This window comes from Sinohyriopsis cumingii, chromosome 15, assembly GCF_028554795.1.
Source record: "Sinohyriopsis cumingii isolate HCF-2022 chromosome 15, ASM2855479v2, whole genome shotgun sequence".
Taxonomy (NCBI): domain Eukaryota; kingdom Metazoa; phylum Mollusca; class Bivalvia; order Unionida; family Unionidae; genus Sinohyriopsis; species Sinohyriopsis cumingii.
The window spans coordinates 87,110,860-87,135,107 of record NC_142975.1 but is presented as its reverse complement, the minus strand read 5'-3'; the positions used below and the strand labels follow the sequence as shown (position 1 = coordinate 87,135,107).

General features: G+C 35.4%; 1 protein-coding gene across 1 annotated transcript in view; it reads left to right on the top strand.

The window, feature by feature from the left end:
• Window positions 1-24,248, top strand: part of LOC149782249 (uncharacterized) — a 665,894-nt gene that overhangs the window by 120,280 nt on the left and 521,366 nt on the right. The window contains exons 39-49 of the mRNA XM_089935099.1: window positions 2,423-2,598; window positions 3,229-3,414; window positions 6,106-6,327; window positions 7,518-7,548; window positions 8,322-8,488; window positions 11,647-11,811; window positions 13,623-13,835; window positions 15,284-15,332; window positions 21,886-22,049; window positions 22,613-22,783; window positions 23,197-23,415. Of these exons, the coding sequence (XP_089791225.1) occupies window positions 2,423-2,598; window positions 3,229-3,414; window positions 6,106-6,327; window positions 7,518-7,548; window positions 8,322-8,488; window positions 11,647-11,811; window positions 13,623-13,835; window positions 15,284-15,332; window positions 21,886-22,049; window positions 22,613-22,783; window positions 23,197-23,415 (1,763 nt within the window). The remainder of the gene's footprint in view (window positions 1-2,422; window positions 2,599-3,228; window positions 3,415-6,105; window positions 6,328-7,517; window positions 7,549-8,321; window positions 8,489-11,646; window positions 11,812-13,622; window positions 13,836-15,283; window positions 15,333-21,885; window positions 22,050-22,612; window positions 22,784-23,196; window positions 23,416-24,248) is intronic.

Sequence of the window (24,248 nt, the reverse complement as noted above, 5' to 3'; positions counted from 1 at the left end):
TCTATCAGAATTCCCCAAAATAATTTTTGATCTTTGCCAATTTATAATGTACTCAGCAAAGCCTCTCATTTTACAGAGTTTCCTATTGTGGCTATGCTTTCTTGTGTAGAGCCATATTGAAAGATATAGAGAATTTTGTTGCTGTCATTGCAGAACCCTAATGGTACCATCTTGAATTGGTTTCTGGAGAAAGCATCCATTTTTACCACACAAATTATAACCATTCTGAAATGGTTGAACTGCAATGACACCTCAAAATTATAGATTCTAATTTCAAACTGAAAACGTTGCAAACATAAAAGCTGACAACCCTTTAACATTCCAGGTCTCAAAGAAACATGATTGGCTAATACTTTATCCAAAAAGTATTCACTGCTGTTGGCTACCGAGTCACATTGGTTTGAAAAATAAGGAAAGGGCAGAGAAAGCATTCAAAGTTTCACGGCAGTTACCTGTTTCATATTCCATATACTGACCTTAAATTTTGTAAAAACTGGCATGTTCTTCATGGTAATATATGTCAGATGAAAGTGCAAACTAATATGATAACATCAAAGCCACATTTTGAGAGTGGCATTCTTCAGATAGAACAAATTACAGAGATGATGAGGTAGTGTTGTAATCACAGATAGGATGCACATATTGGACTCGTGCATATGTCCTAAACAGTGAACATTGACCAGAGTGCATACCTTGCCAGTGTCCATTGACCATGGAACACATTCTTTATGTGAACTCAGTTAAGGAAGATAATGATGTACAGTCAGCCAAAATCTTGTAGTTTTTGAGGGTATGCAGCAAGGGTGAAATGATCAGTCAATCTTGTATCCTATGACATATATCAAAGTAAAGGAGACATATTCTAGACTTGTTCCTCATGTATGAAATGATTAGTCAATCTTGTATCCTATGACATATATCAAAGTAAAGGAGACATATTCTTGACTTGTTCCTCATGTATGAAATGATTAGTCAATCTTGTATCCTATGACATATATCAAAGTAAAGGAGACATTTTCTAGACTTGTTCCTCATGTATGAAATGATTAGTCAATCTTATATCCTATGACATATATCAAAGTAAAGGAGACATATTCTAGACTTGTTCCTCATGTATGAGTTAATACTTAACTGATGATTTAATGACCACTTTTAAAAGAAGTTATTTGTATCTTGTCTTCCTGGATTGAATGTGAAGGCTACACTTCTGGTGTGTCATGTAGTGAAATATGTTACATTCAGTTATCATTGTTTGATATTGTTTGTTCAAGTCCAGTATAAAACAATAACTACCATTCAGAAATAACTATAGATAAATGACTGTGTGACACAACTGAAACATTGCATCAAAATTCAATCCAAATAGAATCGAAGTAACAGATATGTTTTGTGCAAAATATTCTATTAAATGACCAGTAAAGTATTTAAATTGGGGAATAAGTTTGGAATGTCTTCTTTTATGTTGATATTTGTAATCAGTGACTGAACGTCATGATGGGATAAAACAAACATGAGCACAGAATTTGCAAGGGAGCTAGTTCCAAGTTATAGTGACCTTGCATGATGACCTTGCATGAGTTATAGTGACCTTGCATGATGACCTTGCATGAGTTGTAGTGACCTTGCCTTAATTTGTTGAAGGTGAATATGTGTTGTCAATAATTTCATTTTTCACTGATAGTAATGAGTGCATGTGTCCGTAGCAGTTATTTTGTGTCTGCAGTGAGTACACTTAAACATGTTCTAGATAAGATTTTCTTTGCCGAAGAAAATTGCATAGTTCTTATGTTTTGAAGATAACAGTGTAATGCCATCCAAGTTTAAATGAAGACATAAAATTAGATGTTTTTAAAGCTTTCAAGAAGCACAGAACAATTAGACTGTGGTGACCAAAATGAGTCCTGCATCTGATCAAATGGAGCATCCTGAAATGGCCAAAATTTTTTAATTAAAATCACTGACAACTAACAGGTATTATAATTGGAAGTATTTTTCTTTTTATCTTGTCATGGTTGAGAATGGCATATGAATAGATGATAAGTCAGTGTCTGTCAATAACCTTGTTACTGGAAATACAACCAAGATGGCAACATAAAAAATGGCGGCACCCTACCACTGGCATACATTCTAAGGATGACGCGGTACCATGAAGTTGATATGTGTATCAGTACTGTATCATAAGTTATACATCATGAATCATCGATAACTGGCACTGGTGTATCATTTCACGCCAAGTATGCAGTTATTTAAACAATTTTTATCCTATATTTAAAGAGTTTATATTTGTCACCTTTATATTTTATTTTATTCATTTCACACTCTTTAGATCCTTTTTTATTGTGCTGTCTCTATATACTCAAATTGAATAGAGTTTTCATTTCTGAGAACTATAAGTTTGAAAGACATTTTCTTTCTGTAACAGATTTACAGTCAACAAGATGGAAAATAATCTTGGATTTATTGTTGATTTGAAACTAATGATATGTATCCCTAATGGAGACAAACCACCTCTGTGTTTACCCAGTGAGGATGGGATACCCTTACTGCAAGGCGAGGAAATACCTGCATGTAATGCCCGTGCATATGAGAGTTTTAAAAGTAAGTTTTATTGAAGAGAATAAATCCTAGCAATAAATTCATGCACACTTAAATCTGACACTTTTAAATATCTGTAGGTATGGTTAGTTGATTAGAATTTGTGACTTTAGCTTTAAAATGTTCACCATTTTCTGTAGTTTATATTCAGAACCAGTGTCATCCATGGACCACACGTCAGAGTACTTGTATTCTAAGCATGATGAAGTCTCTACAAAAGCCACCCTGTGTTGGGAGGGATGGCATGTTTATGTGTTCACTGTTACATATAATGCACTGCAGGTGAAAAGAAAGGCCTACATGATGATATGCTGATGCTCAAAGGCTCATGTAGCATGTTTTCTTATGCATTTAAGATGGGGCAGCTCTCAAGAAGGGTTGGGTGCTTTTAGAAAGCTTCAAGGTGTATATTTTATGTGGTCACCATAGAGTTAGAAAACAAGAAATGTTACTTTTATACAATATTTTCAGTTTCCTTCAGATTAAGTATACATTTAGAAATTGCATGTATGTTGTTTTTACTTCCATCAATAATTCATTCTTTATCAAAATGGGAACTTCAAAGTTTTTAGCAATACTGTAAACTTTACAATAATATGAACTTTTATCGTAATGTACATTTGTGTTTTGCAGAGTTCTCACTGGCCAACTGGGTTTCAGAGATGGCGGCCAACAAAACTGCACAACTGGCTGGCCAGCTGACCTCTGCAGCTACACAACTCCTCCTTGACCAGTTAGGAATAACAGAACACCTCCTGAAACCCCAGTGTGACTACACCAGAAACCCATACTCACCCTCAGTCAGCGGTTGGAGGAACGGTAGGGTGGACTAGAAAAATATTAGACTCGTCGAGTAGTTTAGAAGGATACACTTTTGATCATTTCAAAAGTAAAATTGCCCTTTCTTTAAAGGACCTTTGCAGTTATAATATTGTGTTGATGGGATTTGGTATACTGGTATTTGACACAATTATTTTCAGTTACGTTAAAAGAGTTTTTAAAGTGCTCAGCATCTCAACTTCTGTAAGTTACATAAGAGATAAGAATTTCTCTATCAAATTCATTATCTGATATATTAACATTAGAAATTATTTTCAGCTACATGTAGAATCCAGCCCTTCCAGAAAGACAAAAACATTTTGATGTCTCTATCAGGGAAAAAATATCTTATAAATTACCTCCCCTATTCCCACTAGGTGGACTGCAGTAAATAATGTGTCTCTGTATTAGGATTGGCACATAATTATTATTTCACATGTATTATTATTATTATCAGCAGTAGTATGCTGCCAAGGTAGATTTATTTAGTTTACCTTCTTAGCAAAAATAAAAATAAAAATTTCATAAAATAACTTCTGCACAATGAAAGTGTATCCTAACTATATTTAATCCTCCATATGCATTAAATGGTACTGTATCTGTGCTATATTTGATCCACCATGTGCATTAAATCATAACTAAGTCTTGAAAGAGTCACTGATCTGTGTTTTTTTGTACATATCTCGATCCCCATTTTAGTTGCCTGTAATTGTGATACACACAACTGACTTTTTTTAGGGCAGTTGGCATAATTAGGTGTGAAAACAGGTGTTCATACTTTAAACGATTGAAATTTAAAGCAGTTGCTCAAAGTCAGCAGATCAAAAGACAGTTGGCCTTTGTTTGCAACCTTTCATGTTTGGAGAATGACAAGAATCTTGTTGAGGCTATTGTTAGTAGCCTCTAAACTGTAAGGGACATAACTACTGCAGTATACCTCTAATGTGAGATTTTTTATCTCAACTTGATAAATTGATTCTCTGGGATGTGGCATCCTGGAACCATTTCCAGCATGTTCATTAATCTCGTCATTTCTTTTTATAGTGTGTGATCTCTTACACTCAGGATTAATATTATCAAAATTGGACATTATATTTTTTAAAGCCCTTTGGACCTGAGTTTGCCTGGCTCTCATTTCTGCTGGAACCAAACAACTACTTTGTCCACTATCAAGCTTTGATCCTCTCCTGTAAGGATAAAATCCACTTTTGAAGTCAACATGTTGACACCTTGGAGTTTTACTGGATTATGGTACAATCAAAATATGAACTGTGTAAACATTGATTCACATAATATATTTTTATATGTACCATGCCTTGCTCATAAAACAAAAAAAGTTTAATTTGCATACTTGGAGTGGTCACTGCAGGTAAGCTTCAATGACCATGGAAGGCAGGGTGAACCTATTGCTTGTTCAAGTAAAACATGGCTACCAACCACAGAAGATGAAACCACTACTTGGTTTAGAAACACATGGCTGCTGATCATGGAAAGTAGAATCAAACTGTTGCTTGGTTAAGAAACATAACCGCAGATCACAGAAGACAGGTGACTGTAATTACATGAAATTTATAAAGAATTTTGACAGGAAAAATTAGAATGGCCATTGTAGCCAGGTGACTGCTGAACTTGGATGACCATTAGTACAGGTTGGACTGTATTTCAGTACTTCCAGTGATACTGTGTTTTGGTACATGGTCATATGTATAAATTAGATGTTATTGGAGCATCTAAAAATAGAAATCACCTTTGATTTTAAAAATATGTTTTCTAAACCAAATTTTTTAAAATTCTGTTAAGTAATGGTCATAACTGGTCCTTGAAAGAATAAATAATTTTACCCAGAAGACTTGTGGAAAAAATCTGGAAATTTTTGTTTTAAAAAGCATGGCAACCCTGCAGCCAGGTGCAGGATCACACAATGGCTGTACGAAGACAATCCATCACTGACCACTTGATAAAATTAATACAACATGGGTCATGTGCATCCTCCAGAATTGTGAGTACTTTATGAGCTACTACACATTGTATTCTGTGACTAATGACAAACAAATGTTTTCATCATGCTGTTTTATTGATGCTTTATGCTTGCATTGATTGTCTCCCTTGATGATGAAATTTGATTTGTTGCAATGAAATTATAAATTTGAGCAACCTGCCTTAGACACTTAAGGTTAGTCATTGTTAAATGAAATGCATATGACTATTCATTATGATTTTATTATGAACTGCTTTTAATTCATCGTACTTCAGAAAGGTCCAGAAATAGATCTGCGTCTTCTGATCGCTGTGCCAAACATAAATCAGCTTATTTAAAGCGGAATTACCAGGGAGGAATTGTAATCATTATAGGTCATATGCAAGCTTGTCCAAGCCTTCACAGGAAACATTTTTACTGAAATCACAATAAATTGCAGAAAGTCTGAAAATGCATTATAACAGGGACAGTTGATAATACAGGAATTGGTATCTCCCCAGATCTTCTAGATATCACCCATCTTAACAGAAGTGTATTGATTTACAAATGTTTAAAATATGTGTAATGATTCTTGACTCATTTGCTATTTTGCCAACATAGTCTGTCTTCCGCTACAAAACCATATTTGCCTACTTTCAACAAGTGACGTTGATTCATGAATTTGTTGTTGTTATTATTATTATTATTAATATTAATTATCATTATTATTGCAGAATGTCCACTGAGTTTTGTTGAGCTGCCCTCGTTTCCAGCAAACATGCCCATCCACTGCCACATTCCAGAATCCTGTACAGCTCTGGATTGCTGTATCTTCATTGAGAAGCTTGGCCTGTCTTTCCATGTGGCCTATGATATTGACATGTGTAGCTACAAAATGTCTGGGAGCATTGAGAAAACCAGCTTTGAAATCCCTCTTCTGCTCTACAATGATTGGGGTCAGAAATTAATAAATAAAGTCGCATACAAAACATGCCTTCACATAATTAACACAATGACCAAGGGACAAGACACTACATCAGTAGTTTGTTTTATGAATTTATTTTTGTTCCATTGTTACCCTCCTTCCGGTCTACAGGCAAGTTCTTGCCCTATGTTCCATCATCTTTGAGTCTCCCATTATTGTATTAGTATGTTAGCATTTGACTGTGTTGCTGACAGACTATGCATTAGTATGTTAGCATTTGACTGTGTTGCTGACAGACTATGCATTAGTATGTTAGCATTTGACTGTTGCTGACAGACTATGCATTAATATGTTAGCATTTATTTTCCTGACATACTATGCATTAGTATGTTAGCATTTGACTGTTGCTGACATGCTATGCATTAGTATGTTAGCATTTGACTGTGTTGCTGACAGACTATGCATTAGTATGTTAGCATTTGACTGTTGCTGACATGCTATGCATTAGTATGTTAGCGTTTGACTGTTGCTGACAGGCTATGCATTAGTATGTTAGCATTTATGTTCCTGACATACTATGCATTAGTATGTTAGCATTTGACTGTTGCTGACATGCTATGCATTAGTATGTTAGCATTTGACTGTGTTGCTGACAGACTATGCATTAGTATGTTAGCATTTGACTGTTGCTGACATGCTATGCATTAGTATGTTAGCGTTTGACTGTTGCTGACAGACTATGCATTAGTATGTTAGCATTTAACTGTGTTGCTGACATGCTATGCATTTGTATGTTAGCATTTGACTTTTGCCGATGGACTATTCATTAGTATGTTAGCATTTGGCTGTGTTGACTGTGTTGCTGACAGAATGTGCATACCTCTTATCAGGAATCCAATTTAATAACAAAATACAGAAAATTTCATCTCATCCTGGTTCTTTCCATTATTAGAGAATATAATATAACAAAACTTATCTTCTCTTTGTATCAGTGTAGATAAATAGTAACTAGTTTGAATGGACATGTAGTCAGGTTTCTAAAAAACCAAAGGTTTAGTTGTCTATTTCTACGCATATGACTTCATGTATCAGTTGTATAATACTTTACAATGATGTCTTATTTTCTTGCAGGAAAGAAGGAAAGATTTACCATTTTAGACTTCCTAACTTTTGAGTGAGTGTCCATTTTCAGTCTTATCTTTTGCTTTTTATCTTTTGTAGAATGTTTTGGGTATTACTTTTCAGTGGTGAGGTTAGTTTAATTAGTATTTTTGTTTGTGGCTTAATGTTCACATCCATTTTGCTCAGATTAACTTGTCTTAAACATCTTGCTGACTACTTCTTCAAGGCACATATTTGTTTAATTGATTAATTCCACTCGAATTAGTTGCTTTGTCAGCATTTTCTTTTGCAATGGAAACTGTAAAAGACATCGAATCCATTTCAGCTAAAAATGTTAGACTCTTATCTGTTGTTTTTATTTTGCTCTACATCAAGTATTTCTGAATCTAAGCAAAATCTGTGCCTTTATTTGTGACTGATATCACATGTGGTACCAATACTATGGCACATATGTATAAATTCAGTTTAATTAAAGAACTCACTAAGTCAATATTTATGACAGATTTAATGGAGGATTATAGAGTAAGTTTCTCCAGCACAAATGCAATGTTAAAAGGCTATGGAACTGGTCAGCTGGCAACTGTTTTGCAGTAACTGCCTCAAACTTTGATTCCATTGAAATGTCATGTTCTTTGTCGTTTAGAGACACGAACAATTCATTATCTTGTATCTTTGTGACATTCTATAAAATACATTGTAATGGGGATATTTAGTACTTATTAGTGGATTTTAGACAGAAAATAGGTCGACTATTGCAAATATCGGTTTTACTAGATTTATTATAAAACTGAATTGGTGACAGTAGCATCCTCCAGACTCGTATTCAAACCCTCAAATACAAGACTGATTACTGGTATATCCTATTAATTTTTATGTCTCACACTGATTTTTTTGCTCTGTCAGATTCTCCATCAGAAAACTTGAAGCTGAGAAAAAGTTCTTGATAGACCTCGACATACTGGCGTGTTTTGAGGCTGATGGCAACTGCACGATCGAGTTTTCTGTGATGAAAGGAACTGAAGTCCCGCAGCTGATTTGTGACCTTTCAGCCTCCCTTAGTATATACAAAAGTAAGTGACAATTCACTGCTTTTATGAAAGTGTTTTCTTGAATATTTTTAATACAAACTCGAAACCCCCTATACAGTATTTATAAGAGTGACGCATCAGATATTAATCAGGCATCTTGCTTGATGCCAAGGAGACAACCATGTAGCTTGGTAGTAAGTCTGCTATTTGCATAAAGTTCCCATGACTTTAATTTCACATTGAGGATAGAAATGACAATATATTCATCATCTACATGCAGTGGACATTAGCAGTGCAGGTGTAGTCAGCCACTGTTTCAAATGTCACTCTTGGTGTTAATGAACGGTTTTGGTGTTGGTGTTAATGAGCAGTTTTGGTGTTGGTGTTAAAGAACAGTTTTAGCATTGGTGTTAATGAACAGTTTTGGTGTTGGTGTTAATGAACCGTTTTGGCGTTGGTGTTAATGTACAGTTTTGGTGTTGGTGTTAATGAACAGTTTTGGCGTTGATGTTAATGAACAGTTTTGGTGTTGGTGTTAATGTACAGTTTTGATGTTGGTGTTAATGAACAGTTTTGATGTTGGTGTTAATGTACAGTTTTGGTGTTGGTGTTAATGAACAGTTTTGATGTTGGTGTTAATGAACAGTTTTGGTAGTGGTGTTAATGAACAGTTTTGATGTTGGTGTTAATGAATAGTTTTAATGTGAGTATGGAAAGTCTTATGTTATAGTTGGATACGTTTAATTAAACCCATCATAAAGGTCCATTCACTAACCATCTTCCAGCAGCAGATGTTGATGTGAAAACATTCCTATGCAAAGTGGACATGAACAGACAGTCATTATAACTATTAGTCGGCCAGTAGACTTTGACGATGGTATTGTCTGGCCATTCACCCTTTGGGGGTGGGGGCCAAAACAAATCAAATGCATAAGGTTGTAAACGGGGGGTGGGGTGGGTGGAGAATTGTCCCTCCAAAATTTGGTTTTCATTATCTAGGGGTTGACCGCCCTCGATGTTATTGCCCAGTTTGAGTAAATATAAATATAAGTGGTGAAACTTATAGGTGAAATAGAGATCTGAGCAGGTATATAGAACAAACCAACACGAGCCCACGTACATGTAAACAAACAATTTAATCAATTACATAAGAGCACTGTGAAAATTCATTACATCAGGAATATACTCTGCTTTTAGAAATTTAACTTTCACCAAAATACAAAGAAAAATGCAAATAGATTTAAATAAAATATCCGATCTGTTTACTGATAGATTTAGTTCATCATAGTATCGAGTGAACAGTCGAAATCAACGTCTTGTACAATTGCATAACCTGCTCGTCCTCAGTTTGTCTTGCTTCCTCTGTAGCTGTTCAGACCCATTGATCTCAGGATGATACTTTCCACCGTCCGTCTCAGGATACTCTCAGAATACGTTTCAGAAATTAATACGTCGCAGGATTGCATCACAGGATTATACGTCTCATATGTCTCAGGATAATACATCTCATACGTCTCAGGATAACACGTGTCATATGTCTCAGGAGCTATTTTCTCCCTTTTAAATAAATATAAATAGAGACAACCTAAATTTCCCGTTATTTAAGAAACAGTTAATTCTTCATTATTCTCCCTTGTTATCAGATTTCACTATCAGTGCTAAACAGATGCTAAGGCTATCAATCGACTCCATATGTCCTATAATGACCCTAGTTAGTCAAATGGCTAATTCGTTACGCCTTGACCTTACACATTAACACATACGCGAGGCTTGGGGTTCTGAGCCAGCCTCAATTTACACAGCGAATAAATAGGATACATCACATCAATCAATTACTAAATCATTTCAGTCAATACACACTTATTCTTAATCATACGTGGAATCTTCTAAATTTGGTGATTTCACACGGATTCTCGTAATTAAATTAAGTAATGTAATGCATTAAATTCTTAGAGCATAATTCTTATGTAAACAAGACGACAAATTCAAAGAATTCGTCAAACTTATCTAAAGAAGATTAATGTACGACTTCCTATGCATAAACTCAACACAGTTATACTTCATAAAACAAATTATTACATGATTGTAGAAAAAAATTCATGCAACTGCAAGTAAATAACTTAAGCAAAGCATTATATATGGCATCAAGAAATTACATGGAATTGTCACACTACCTTTGTTTTCAGTGTTCCTCCCTCTAATCGGCAAATTATTTCGTCGGTTCCTTTCGACTACAGTCCCCTTTGGACAACGGTTCTTTTTACGAGGGATTTCTTGCAAATCCCAAGGAGTCCTACTTTTTTGGGTTTTCTCTTATAGGAAAAGCTTAGACTGATTAGAATTTCCATTGTGACAATTTTAAAAGCTAGAATATTTTGTGTGGGAAACACGCCCCTTATTTAACGTAACCAATCAGAATCAAATATCTCTGCCGCCTTTTTCCAGAGGCGCCAAAGTCAGGGTCAGCTTGACCTGGTCGTTTGAGTAACAGAGTTTCTGCGTTCGCTCAATTGTGACAACTTTACCATGAAAAATGAAGTTTTCCGTGTCACTAATAGTCCGCCTGGCTGCTGTATAAACAAATGCTTAATTAGGAACGAAATTCTCCCTCTAAAGGACATTACCATACACGGTAGTATGGCAATATGATATGCGCTTGTCTCAATAAATCTAATTAATGGTTCTCTGGTCTCAACTAATGTATTCTTGTTAGATCGACATAAAATTTGCCACTTCACAAAGGTCACAGTCCACATGAGCAAGAACAGTTCTTTATCACTAGTGATGGATATTAATTTAAAGCATATTTTCAAAAAGGACTGCCTACGTGGCCATGGGCCACACACTGTGAAGGACAGTGCCCCATGCGACAATGGGCGGCAGGTTGGATATTCCTGATATAATGGATGACTGCTTATCAGTGACAGCAGTTATAATCTCGTTTGTAAACTTTACTTTCATTTTGTAGATACTTATACTGGAGCACTTTTTTGTGATCCCTTGTATGTCCTTTATGAACAGGTTTCATAGTACAGATCAAACTTTAAATTTTTTTTGAAACTGATTTCATTATTTTATATTGAAAAAATTATTTACCAGAATTATACCATCACATAGATGCTTAAATATGATGTACAATATTGTATTACTTGTGAAAATGCCACTTAAAGTAAAAACCAATATGCCTGGAATCATTTCAGATTTCTCTCTGACAACCTGGATGAAAAATCATGCATTGACTGCTATGACTGATGCTGCAGTGAACTTTCTTTTGAAGCAGCTTGGAATTGATACATACATCCAAGACCCTCCATGTTCTGCACAGGATACAATATATGAAGGAGCAGTCAGTGGATGGAAAAACGGTACATTTTTAAGTTTTGTGCATCCTAGATTGTGAGCATAGATTTTTTGTAAATTTTTCATTTATGGCATGAATTATAAGTGCTGAGTTTTGTTTACTGTCTTAAAAGGTTTGTATCTGCTGTTTTAATTGCAAGTAGTAAAACTTGTTATTTATAAGTTAAATTTTTTTAGAAAAATTATTTAGTTAGCATGTATTTCTCTACTTTCATCACATCATTGGTATATATGACTTGTGGTACTTTGAACACATCTATGTGTTATAAATAATAATTATGATTTATATTAGGTTCTGTTATTTGATTCTAGTTATATGCAGATTCTTAGATTGTCCAACTTTCTGGTATGTTGGTACTTGAAGCTGGAATTTTGCACCTCATAAAAGCAAACCAACAACCCAGGTAGAGAATACAGGGCCAAGTGTATATTAGAAGCTGAGACATTACGGGGTCAGTTGGTTATTAGGGCTTGAGACAATACAGGGCAAAGTGTGTATTGGAGTTGAGAAAATATAGGGCCAGGTGTGTATTAGAGTTTGAGACATAACAGAGCTAGGCATGTGTATAAAGGCACGAGTGAATGTAGGGCCAGGTGTGTATTAAAATTTGAGACAGTAGAGGGCCATGTTGTATTAGAAATTGATATAATGCAAGATCAGGTATATATTGGAGATTTTTGAGACAATATGGGGTGAGATGGGTATTAGAGCTTGAGAGACAGTAGAAGGCCAAGTGTTAGAGCTTGAGAGACAGAGGACGGCCAGGTGTTAGAGCTTGAGAGACAGTAGAAGGCCAGGTGTGTATTAGACTTTGAGACAATACAGATCCAGGTGTGTATAACAGCTTTAGACAATACAAGCTTAGCTGTGTATCAGAGCTTGAGAGGCAGTAGCTGTGATATCATAGCCTTGATGTGGTCAGGGCTATGATGTGATTCTATACCTCACAGTGGAGCAAATAAAAATATTGTCAAAGACAAAAAGATGACGTTGACTTATAATCTACTACCTAAGTAGAGTTATGTGTTTTAGGAAGTTTGGCTGATGATAAAAGTAAGTATACATAAGATAAATTATGCTAACCACACTTTGTCACCCATGGCTGATAACACAAGACTCTTATGGTATTTCATTTTACCCAAATAAGGATTGCCTGACCATATTTGAATATTCTAGTATATGTTATTCAATGCATGCCATATTGACAACAGTCTGTTTACGTTTCCAAATAATGTTGCAATGTCCTTATGTGGCATACAAAACAGGAGGCTGCAAAGGGAAGTAGTTGTTAAACTAATATGGCAGATGATTGAAAAGAAAATTTCGGATGAAGAATGTATGAATTTCTAGGACAAAATGAGCAATTCTGGTATAAAATAATAGGACCACTTATATATTAGATCTGAGAAGATACAGGGCCACATTTTTATTGGAGCTTGATACAATTCTGTCAAACATTGATTATGGAGATGTCACTTTTGTGGACTTTTCAGGCACCTGGACCAGCAGTCTTCCCAGAATACACAACTTATTCTTTATATATTTATCAGTTATCCAGATAACCAATTATCCAGAAAAATCATATATCAAAACTTCAACTCCTTTTAACGATGATTTTATCCTTCTTTTGTCTGTATCTGTTGCATTGTATGCCTTTTGGGGATTCCTTAACTTACTTTGCATTAAATAGGTGGGATTTTGCTGATGTGCACATGCATGCATACATACATACATACCTGGAGATCTTTGACAGAGACTGTTGATATTGCAGTAATTTATTGCTGCTTTGAAATAATTTTTTTTTTTTTTTAACAGAATGCTTCTACAAGAAACTTACCCTTCCCACACTTCCATCTGGTGTTGTCTGTTCAGTGTCTGAAACATGCACCTCTATCGATTGCTGTGTCACGGTGAATGCTCTAAGGTTGAGCATGCATACTTACCTGAACTTGGACTTTTGCAACTTTGAAATCTCTTATGGGATTGAAAAGTTAACGGGATTGCAGAAGATCTTTTCTTACAACTGGGGTAAGAAAATGTGTTGTAATTTTTGTTTTATCTGTTGCAAGAATTGCAGAGGAAGGCGAAAAAGCAAAATGTTTATTTAATAATTAAATTGCTTGACCATCCTCTGTGTAAAAAAATTTCTTTCAGAAAACAGATGAACATTAAAGTTAATTATCTTGAATTGATATCTTGTCACTCTAAAAATGTTGAAAGGATATTTGTGAGCATTCATATTATTGCTTTTCAATTAAATTATTTCAGGCAGGATATGATTCCAGTCATACTTTACCATTTCATACGATATATGACTTTGGTTCACTACATTCCGTCTACCACTTTGTAGAATTGTGCATTTAACCATGTAGTAGGTCATTTTTTTACAATGTACTCTTTTGAAAAAAAGGAAAAATAAAGGTAGAAGGTATGCAGTGACAGCTCGTTTTTTTATATAAACAAAATGGTGAAAATAGGATTTAAAAGTAATGTTTTAACATGTGGGGATCAAAATGGACCTAAGTACTGAAGAGGCAGATGAATGCAGTGATGTCCATCTGTCTGTAACACAGTAACTTCCACCACCTAGGAAACATTATTTACCTTATGATAAAAAAAGGTCAAAGGTCAAGGTCACTATGAACAAAGGAAGAAAATGGCTTATAGGCAGTAACATTGATTCTACATCACAGACCTATACCAAACATTGTTGATGGCTTGCATTGGTGGGGCAAGAAAGAAGCCTGTCAATTATTGAGTCAAAATGTCCAAGGTTAAGGAAGAAAGAACAAAAGTGGTTGTTTGTGCACAATAATTTTCATTCTATATCACAGACTTGGGCTAAACTTTGTAGATGGCTTGCACCTGCAGTAAGGAAGAAGTATGTTTATTTAGGTGCTCAAAAAGGTCAGTGTCACTGTAGCTTGAAAATGAAATATGGGCCTCTGCACAAAACTACAGTACTTTTCTCAGCCATGTACCTTTACCCAAGTTTATGTATTGCTTAGACTTTTGGTAAGAAAAAAACCTTTTGATTTTCAACACATAAGGTAAAAGGTCAAGGTCACTATGACTGAAAGAACAAAATGGTTTAAGTTGCGGAGCTTTTACCTTTCATCAAAGTTTTCAGAGGGTTTGTATTTAAGAGAGTGACCTACTGATTTTGGGATCAAAAGGTCATGGTTATTATGATTTAGGGAAAAGGAATTTTGATAGCATTAATACATTCCCAGCTGTTATGGCATAGCATTCTCTTTCCCTGACCCTAGTCTTCAATCCAAGGTGAATATTCCCTCCTGCAGTTAGTAGTTGAAGGTCAAGGACAAACAGCAACATGATCCCAACTAGAGTTAACTTATGTCATTTATAATTTCATCTGTCTTTTCCTTGAACTTTGTGTAGTTGTCAGCTATCTGTGGGCACTGAGCATTTTCCACTGAACCTGTGAAGTAGAATACATTGCTTTTTCTTTACAGGACAGAAGGAGATGCTGTATCTGGACTCGGGAAATATGATATATTTTAGGTATGGTTAAAATTCTTCATATTAGTTGAGCTCCTATGGTCTTTTATAATGTGATGAAATCATTACATAGCACACCCATCATCTGGGGAAATATTTTTTGCTTTCTGTTGTCAAATGAGACGTGGAGTTGGCATGTTGAAGTGTGCATTGAAAAAGAAAGTAGCACTCAAAGGATTACCATGTTCAGCTTCCAGTTTCATGTTTTAGGGTGTACTGTATAATTCTTAGATCCATGGGATTTTGGAAAAACAGCAGTAGTTAATGCCACATACAGTAGTCCCCCTATTATAAAGCCACCCCTAATGCAGCAGGTAAGTGGCCTTATAACGAGGGTGGCTTTTCTAGAGGGGGATGACAAATGCGAATAGTAAATACATATGAAGAAAGTCACAAATCCATTTAATTCTAAAACATTTAATATTTTCATTAAAAAATCTCATGCATGTTGTGAAATAAATGTAAAACAAACTGTGTTATCATTTTCAATAGAATGCTATGAATAACCATTGATATAGTTTTAAAACTGTCTTTATAATTATGTTATAGGTCAAATCATCTGTCACTTTGTTGGTAACAGTCTAAAAAGCAAACCAGTCTCATCACAATTAAAAGTATTCTTGCTGTCATATCCCATGCATATATCGTTTAGTCTTTTGTTCCAATCTTTGACAACTTAATTATTAACATCAGCTGATTCTCTACTAATGACAGAACATTTAATATTGTGTTGCACTTGAAATCTGTGCAACCATCCATTACTTGCGGTAAAGTCGTCATATCACAATTCAACTGACAAAACTGTTGCTTTTTCTTGTCATTCAAATCAGGATACAAACGTCTCCTGGCTCAAACAATCTTCCTTTCTCCGTCCATTTCACCTTCCCACTTCTGCAGAATTGTTTCATTAACTTTCCTGATACTGTTTATCCGAGTCTTCCCGACATTAGTTTTCTGCAAGGATCCTTGACACACACACACACACACACCCCCGTCAGTTGAATTACTTTCACTTTCTCTTCTAAACTGAGAATTTTTCTTTTCCTTGATGACATGTTGATCTTTTTGCAGTAAGTTATTCATGTTGCCAACTACAATACTGATAAAACAATTTTGTATGCATCTAAACAAGTTGCCATGTGTTTTTAAAGGAAGTGATCTTGTCACATGATTCGTTAGTCGCAGTCTGGTACCCTTTTGTTTTTACACATTTCTTTACACTAAGTGAGAGAAGCCAAAACGGCTTCGATATGTACCATTAACATCACGCAGATTTGACCTCGCAGCCATTATGATTCATAATTTTGACAATTATTGTCGGTAGTAATAGCCACTAATTATCAAAGTGAACAAGCTCAACATCTTACTAAGGGAAGCCATTTTCCTGCTGACTTGGTTATTATACATCGATACTTCCACTTCTCAGCTGTTACTACTATTCAATAATTGTAATCTTAACAATTATCAGTGACTAAACTGGACATCTTATGATAACACAACAGTAAGGCTAATTGGATTACATGTACTTACCCTTTTGTATGGATTAAAATTTGAGTCCTTCTCTGTTTTTATGGAATAAATTTGGCTTCTCGTGAGGTGTAAATGATATAATATTAACCTTAGTGGTACATGTACTTTAGTCAACACTTCTTTCAGTAATGAAAACCTGACATTGGGAAATAGAAATCGGATTACTTAACATACGTTATGAATAAAATACTGGTTCTGGATACATATTAAAATAAAATGCGGCCGCTTGTGAGGGGTAAATTTTATATTATTGCACTAAAATGCTGGCCGCTGGTCACATTAGCTGGGTGGCCTTTTGTGAGGGGTACTTTTGAACACAAATTCGTCAGTGCCAACAGATTCTGGCCGTAAGGAGCGGGTGTCTGCTGGTCAGGGGGCCATTCAAGAGAGAGACTATTGTATATATGAGTCTATTGGATTTTTGTCAGGATTATTTTCATTGATTTTGTATGAGAAGAATTCAGTCTATTCAGTAGAAAAGGATTGCCAGAATTGCTACCACCATCACCACCAAATCATGGGATATATTGGGATTAGCTTCTCCTGCTCTCCTGTTTTCATGAAAACTTTGAACAATTTTCTATCTTGACAAAACATTAAGTCACATAAAAAATGGTCTCTCAGATCGTCTTTTTTAGAGTTATTTTTATTAGCTCTAATGGTTATAAGCCAGAAGACATTATGGGATGGTTGTTTTTTCTTCTTTATATATCCATCTATTACCACAAGTTATTGACCGCTTCAGTGGCCTAGTGGTTAGAGTGTCCGCATCGGATGCTGGAGGTTGTGGGTTTGATCCCCAGCCGAGTCATACCAAAGACTTACAAAAATGGTACTAACAGCTGCCTCGCTTGGTGCTCAGCATTACGAGTTTAGTGTTAGGATTGGTCGGCCTGGTGTCAGGATAATGTGACTGGGTGGGACATCATGCTGCATGTCTGTGGCATGATGCCTCAGTGCTAGACATTACTATAAACTGCCACATTGCAGACATCTTTGCGATATGACTGAAAAATTGTTAAAGCTACGTTAAAAATCCAAACCAGATTGCAACACACCACAAGTTATTGCAAATTCTCATAAAAGGATTGACGTAAGATTTGATACATGTTTATCCCAAGGTCTTCTTGGTCCGAAGCAAAAGTGGTGGTGTTCAAGATATCCATTATGGCCCCTCCCCCTCGATAGTGGCCATTTTGAAAAATTAGTTAGACTAGTGCTACCAGACAGATAGTGTTATCAAGAAAAGATTTTCACTGAAAGACTTATTACAATGTCAATGAAACTATTCATATCAGACATCCAGATTGGTTTTCATAGCATCAGTCTTGAAAAATTTATCATCGACACTCTTAGACAGAAAATCATATTGACATGGAGTTCTCACCGGAGTTCTCACCAGAAGAGCTTAGTTTCGCTTAAATGAATATGATGCTGATATGATATCCAATATGGTCACAAAGGTCGCCATCTTGAAAAAATTGTTATTGCTGCTGAATGGTCATATGCAAATGGGGTTATCAGAATAAGACTTCTTATGATGTCAGGTTGGTCTTAAAATAGTGCTGATCTTGCATCTTATATAGTTATCATGACAGTCATCTTGAAATCTTGTTAACGCTACTCCTCCATAATGATATGGCGTTATCACCAAAAATCTTCTTGAACTTGTTTTTGGCTTAATGCCATTTCTCAGCACAAGATAGGCTTTACATAGTGGCCAGTATAACTGGTGGAGGAAGAATCCTGGGAAAACTCCAGTAAGAACCAATGACCCATGGGAAGCTACTGGCAGCTTTCTCACATATCCAAATTAGCCAAGCCTTTGACTTGGACCCATGTGGACAGGAGTGAGATAACCTTGATAGTAAAGGCAAGCACTTTAGAGCACTTGGCCACCTGGGGCACACAAAAATCTTCATACAATGTCTGGAGTAAAAATGGTGCCAATCTTAAAGTCATCACAGCTGCCATCTTGAAAATCTTATCAAAGATATCAAAGATAGTTTGAACACTCACCAGTTAAAATGAAGAAATTATCCTGTCTTGGGTTCCTGGACAATTTTTGCAACCTTTAATACCTTTGAGTGATTCTTGTCACCAATTATGTTGATTCATCCATCCATTCATCACACTTTTTATTTAATTAATACCTCTTGAACTTTTTTTAGCTTTCTTCATGACACATGACATGCATTTGTATCATGATAAGAGTTTATGTCCTGTATTACATGAGTTGACTTTGTCACAGGAGTACTTTTGGAGTTATCTCCTCATTTTGAAAATTACATCCATCACACTTTTTTTCTGATTAATATCATTTCATTTAAGATTTCATCATATCACCATGAAAGGTCACTGTAACCTACCTTTTACATTTTATTTAGGTAAGGTATTTGCATTTTTCTGATGAGCGGCTTGGTTTTTTTCAACATCCGTTCATACTCTTACACCTAGATTGATGAAACTTGGTCAGTGGGTGCATCTTGATCAATAATACACCATTCTTGTAAAAGTATGTCACTGTGACCTATATTTCACCTTTACTGACCATACATACATATTTTGTTTTGTTTCTCAGGTCCTGTTCATGCTAGAATTGTCAAAATGATTGTATGCATCCCACTTAGTACCACACCCTTGCCACAAAAGAATGTCAGTATGATATACGTCACATTTTTCTTGCTTGGGTTAATGTTCTTCATTTAGATCATTACTAAATAGGTTTTTTGCACCCTCTGTGTGTGTGTGTGTGTGTGTGTGTGTATATATATATATATATATATATATACCTATCAGAAACTTGGTGATTAGATACATCTTGATGACTATTACTATCTGATCACAAAAGTGGATCACTGTGACTTATGTTTCATGCTTCACTGACTTTAGTTCAGTATTATACTCTGTTACTGCCAGAATCATGAAACTAGATGACTGAATGCATCTCAACTGGTAAAACATCCTTTCATCAAAAGAAGGTTATTGTTTTACTTATATCTAACATTTTAGATCAGGACCACATTCTTTTTTATATCTGTTGTATAATAATGTTATACATGTAATCTGATTACTTGGTGAGATGACGCATCCTGAAGTGTACTACACCCTTGTCTTAAAAACTTGTCATTGTGACCCATATTTCATACTTTATTGACTTGAGATTGATGTTTACACCATTCATGATTTCATTATTCACCTCAAAGATTAGATCTACACCCATGTAGAAAAGGTCACAGTAACCTATATCTCATATTTTAATTCATGACTGTATTAGTTTTTGACATGCTAGGTACATACTGTCCTATCTAGAATCATGAAAATTGAGGATGAATCTTGACGAGCACTACTCCTTTATTTCAGTAAAAAGGTTATTTTTGCCATTATTTTATGATTCATTGACTCAAGTTAAAATTGGTTTTTGATCATTTTGCAGGCACTGTTCATGCTTCAGATCCTGAAACTGATGATGATAATTATCTTGTTACTGCCACATCCTTGCAACAAAAGAAACTTATTTTGACCTATATTTCATTTTTTTATATACTAGTTTTGGTTAAGCTTTAGCATTTAATTCAAGACCACACAAATTGTCTTTGTATTATATGAATACTATCATACCTACAATCATGAAAATCATGCATCCTGACTTTAAGTTCTACTTCCCCCATCCATATCTTCATGAAATCTCTATACTTTGACATAGTTTATAAGAATGGACTTTATCAGATTATTGATTTTAGAGTTTTGGGTATTCCAATGGCAGTTTCATGCTGACAGTTGTTTCTTATAAAGTCATCTATGATAAGCTAATCTAGCAAAAACAACTAATCAGAAGTGCTTGAATGTAAATTACTAATGATACCAGCATTTAGTTGATTATGAATTTGCAGCTATTCTCATACAATTAGTTTGCATCATACATTTGCATAAAGCAGTCAGCAGAAGTATGAGACTGATTCTCTCTTTTATTGTGCTGTATCTTGCAAACTTGTGAATATGAAAATGCAACTGAAAATAGTAACCATTCATGCTAGAAGTTTATTATAGTTTAGGGAAATTCTAACAAACACTGCAGTGAGTTCTAGATTGCCATGTGTAAAATGATGATACAAGCAGTTATATTTGTCATGATCATTTTGTCTTTTGGGGTTGTAAGATATTGAAGGCATAGCCTGGCACAAGGTCATAGCCTGATAGGACAGATACCATAAGGGCATAGTCTAGCACAAGGGCATAGCCTGCCCTGAAGGGCATAGCCTTGCCTGAAAGGCATAATTTGGCACAAGGGCATAGCCTGGCCTGAAAGGTATAGGCTGGCATAAGGGCATAGCCTGGCACAAGAGCATAACATAACCTGAATGGAAAATAGTCTGGCATAAGGGCATAGCCTGATAGGACAGATAGCATAAGGGTATAGCTTAGCTTGAAGGGCATAGTTTGGTACAAAGGGGATAGCCTGAAAGGCATAGTCTGGCACAAGGGCATAACATGACCTGCAGGGAATAGTCTGGCGCAAGGGCATAGCCTGACACAAGGGTTATAGCCTGGCCTGAAGGGCATAGCCTGAAACAAGGGCATAGCCTGGCCTGAAAGGCATAGTCTGGCACAAGGGCATAGCCTGGCCTGAAACGAATAGTCTGGCACAAGGGGATAGCCTGGCCAGAAGGGCAGACCTGTCCTGAACGGCTTAGTCTGGCACAAGGGCATAGCCTGGCCTGAAAGGCATAATCTGGCACAAGGGCAAACTTAGCTGGACTTGTCAGACATAATTTGGCACTAGGGCATAGCCTGGCCTGAACACTGGGGTTATAGTTAACTCATCTTCTGTGAGACTTTAAGAAAGATAGGAGAGATACCAATAATAATTTTGAAAAAATTTCGTCAGCAATTCACAGTAACTAATAATAATAGAAAAGGCACGGGCTGGTCAAAGTGAAGTCATACGTTAGATAAAAAACTGATAACAATATTTGTGTATGTTATTTTACCACAGATTACAAATTAAATACCTTTTGCTTGATAGCTTCAGCATTGGAAAGTTGGATGATGCCAAGATGTTTGTAGTGAATCTGGACTTCAATGTGTGTTTAGAGAAGGACCAACCGTGTCAGTTGTCACTGCCATTCATGAAGGATGCACTGATACCACAGCCACTCTGCAACACCAATGTCAGCTTTCTGCCAGGAAGTATGGTGTTCCACCACTTGTTTATTTTTTTCTGGTATATTCAAGTTTGTTGCGAGAAATGAAAAGCCGATACCATGAATTTGTTATTGCCATAATTTGAACCACATGCAATGTACAGAATTTACTAGCTGACACATTGAAGTTTGTCTGTACTGCATTAAATATTGCTATGTTGAAGTGCTTGACAAATCTTGTGCTTAGTGCTAAGGGGCTAATAGAATGCTAGGTTCAGGCTATCATATCAAGGTCAGGTAGCCCAGCAGATTTCTTTATGATACCATAAATTATTCAGGTTTTTCAAAGTGTACTTGCAACAAAACTCACAAAGTTTAATAATTGTAACTGAGGTATATGGATAGTCTTTAAGCTAACAGTTTCATTCATGTACCTTTTCCATATTTTCACGTACTTAATTTACGATGGGATACCAAGTTATTTCCTTGGTGGCTCCCAGGGTTACCAGCTAATTTGTCAAAAAAGAATTGAACCACTCTAATTTTCTGTATATATCTAAAGTTTAATATTTGCTACAGGTGTGTAATTTACAGTATATTTCATTGCAGAGTTTTCCCTATCAGCTTTGAAGGATACAATGGGATGGGGTGATGCTTTATCCTCAGCAGCATCTAAACAACTTCTTTACATGCTTGGACTGACGGACAACATCCTGCTCGACCCACCCTGTGATAGAAATGAGGCTCCTTACACAGCTGTAGAACCCTACTGGACGAATGGCAAGTCAAAACATGTGATGATACAACTCTGTGTATTAATTTATTGTGATTTGAAAATTTAAATATATTAATATAAGAAAATAATGATACGTATACAGTTATAATATAACATTTTTGCAGTTTTTCACATATTGAAAAAGAAAATTTCTTGATCATGTTATTAACACCAGGGCTTTTGTCTTTTAGTTAGCAAGAAAAAAAAAACAACATTTTCTGACCAAAATCATTAAATGGTTATCTTTTAGGTAAAGAAATTATTTCTACAGAAGTATGTGGCACTGTTTGCTTCTATACAATTATTTCTCTTATTTCCTGAGAATGAATATATATACACACACACACACACAGTGATACAGACAGACAAACAGATGTACAGATTGTACATGTTTGCTACAAGTTATATTTTTTTTCAGAATGTTCCTTTGTGAATACATCCTATCTTCCAAAGCTAGATTATCGCATGTCTTGTTACATCCCAAAATACTGTACTGCCATTCATTGCTGCATCCGTGTTGAGAAACTAGCCAAGTCACTTTCTGCCAAGATTGATTTGAATGCCTGTAACAACACCTTTGACATAGCCCTTGAAAAATTCAAGGAATCATTTGTATTGGTGGATTACGCATCACTAGGTAATTATGTTTTTCAGAATTAAATGCCAAGATATGTTTTGTATAAAATAATTGTCTGAATTCTATAATTTTTGCTATTGATTAGAAAAAAGCACTTGAGGTTGAAGTTCATGAACTGTTGATAGTAATTTAAAAGTTAGAAAGTATGTTCTTTATTTTTCATCTGATAAAGATATTAAAGGGATAAATGTTTAGTCAGATCAAAATGCAAATTGAAGAATATGCATTGTGGTCCTTATATATAAATTTTAATCATTGAAAATCGGTCATTTAAATGTTCCTTTGCAATGTTTTATTACAAAAACTACTGACACAGTGTTGAAAATCAAGGAAAGACAACTTCTAACTTGCAATCGTTTAACAACAATCAGCCGTATCTGTCAAGAAGTTAAAATTGTTTCATTGTGTGACAGTTTATGAAAAGAGCACTTTTTATTGCATGATAATTTTCAAACTGTTTCTGGTGTGGCAGTCACTCCTTTTGAACTGCCACTGCTTCCGAAATTTTAAAAAAGATACTTTCTTGCAGAAAATATTGCTTTAGTTCTCATTTTTCAAGAGATTCACAAAAAAGAAAATATTAAAATTTCATGCCTTCACCTAGTAATTCAAACATTGTTATTATTAATTTTCATCTTTGTTCACCAGAATTCAGTGGGACTGAAATGACAGATCAAAATAAATTTGACCTTGGTATCAAATGGTCCGTGCTGGAAGTGATAATGTTTCCCCTAATCACTGGAGATCCGTTTAGAAAATCTTTGCAAGATTTTAATAGGATATATTGAAGTTTCAGACTACTTTATTTATTTTGGTAGTATTTGTCGGTTTTT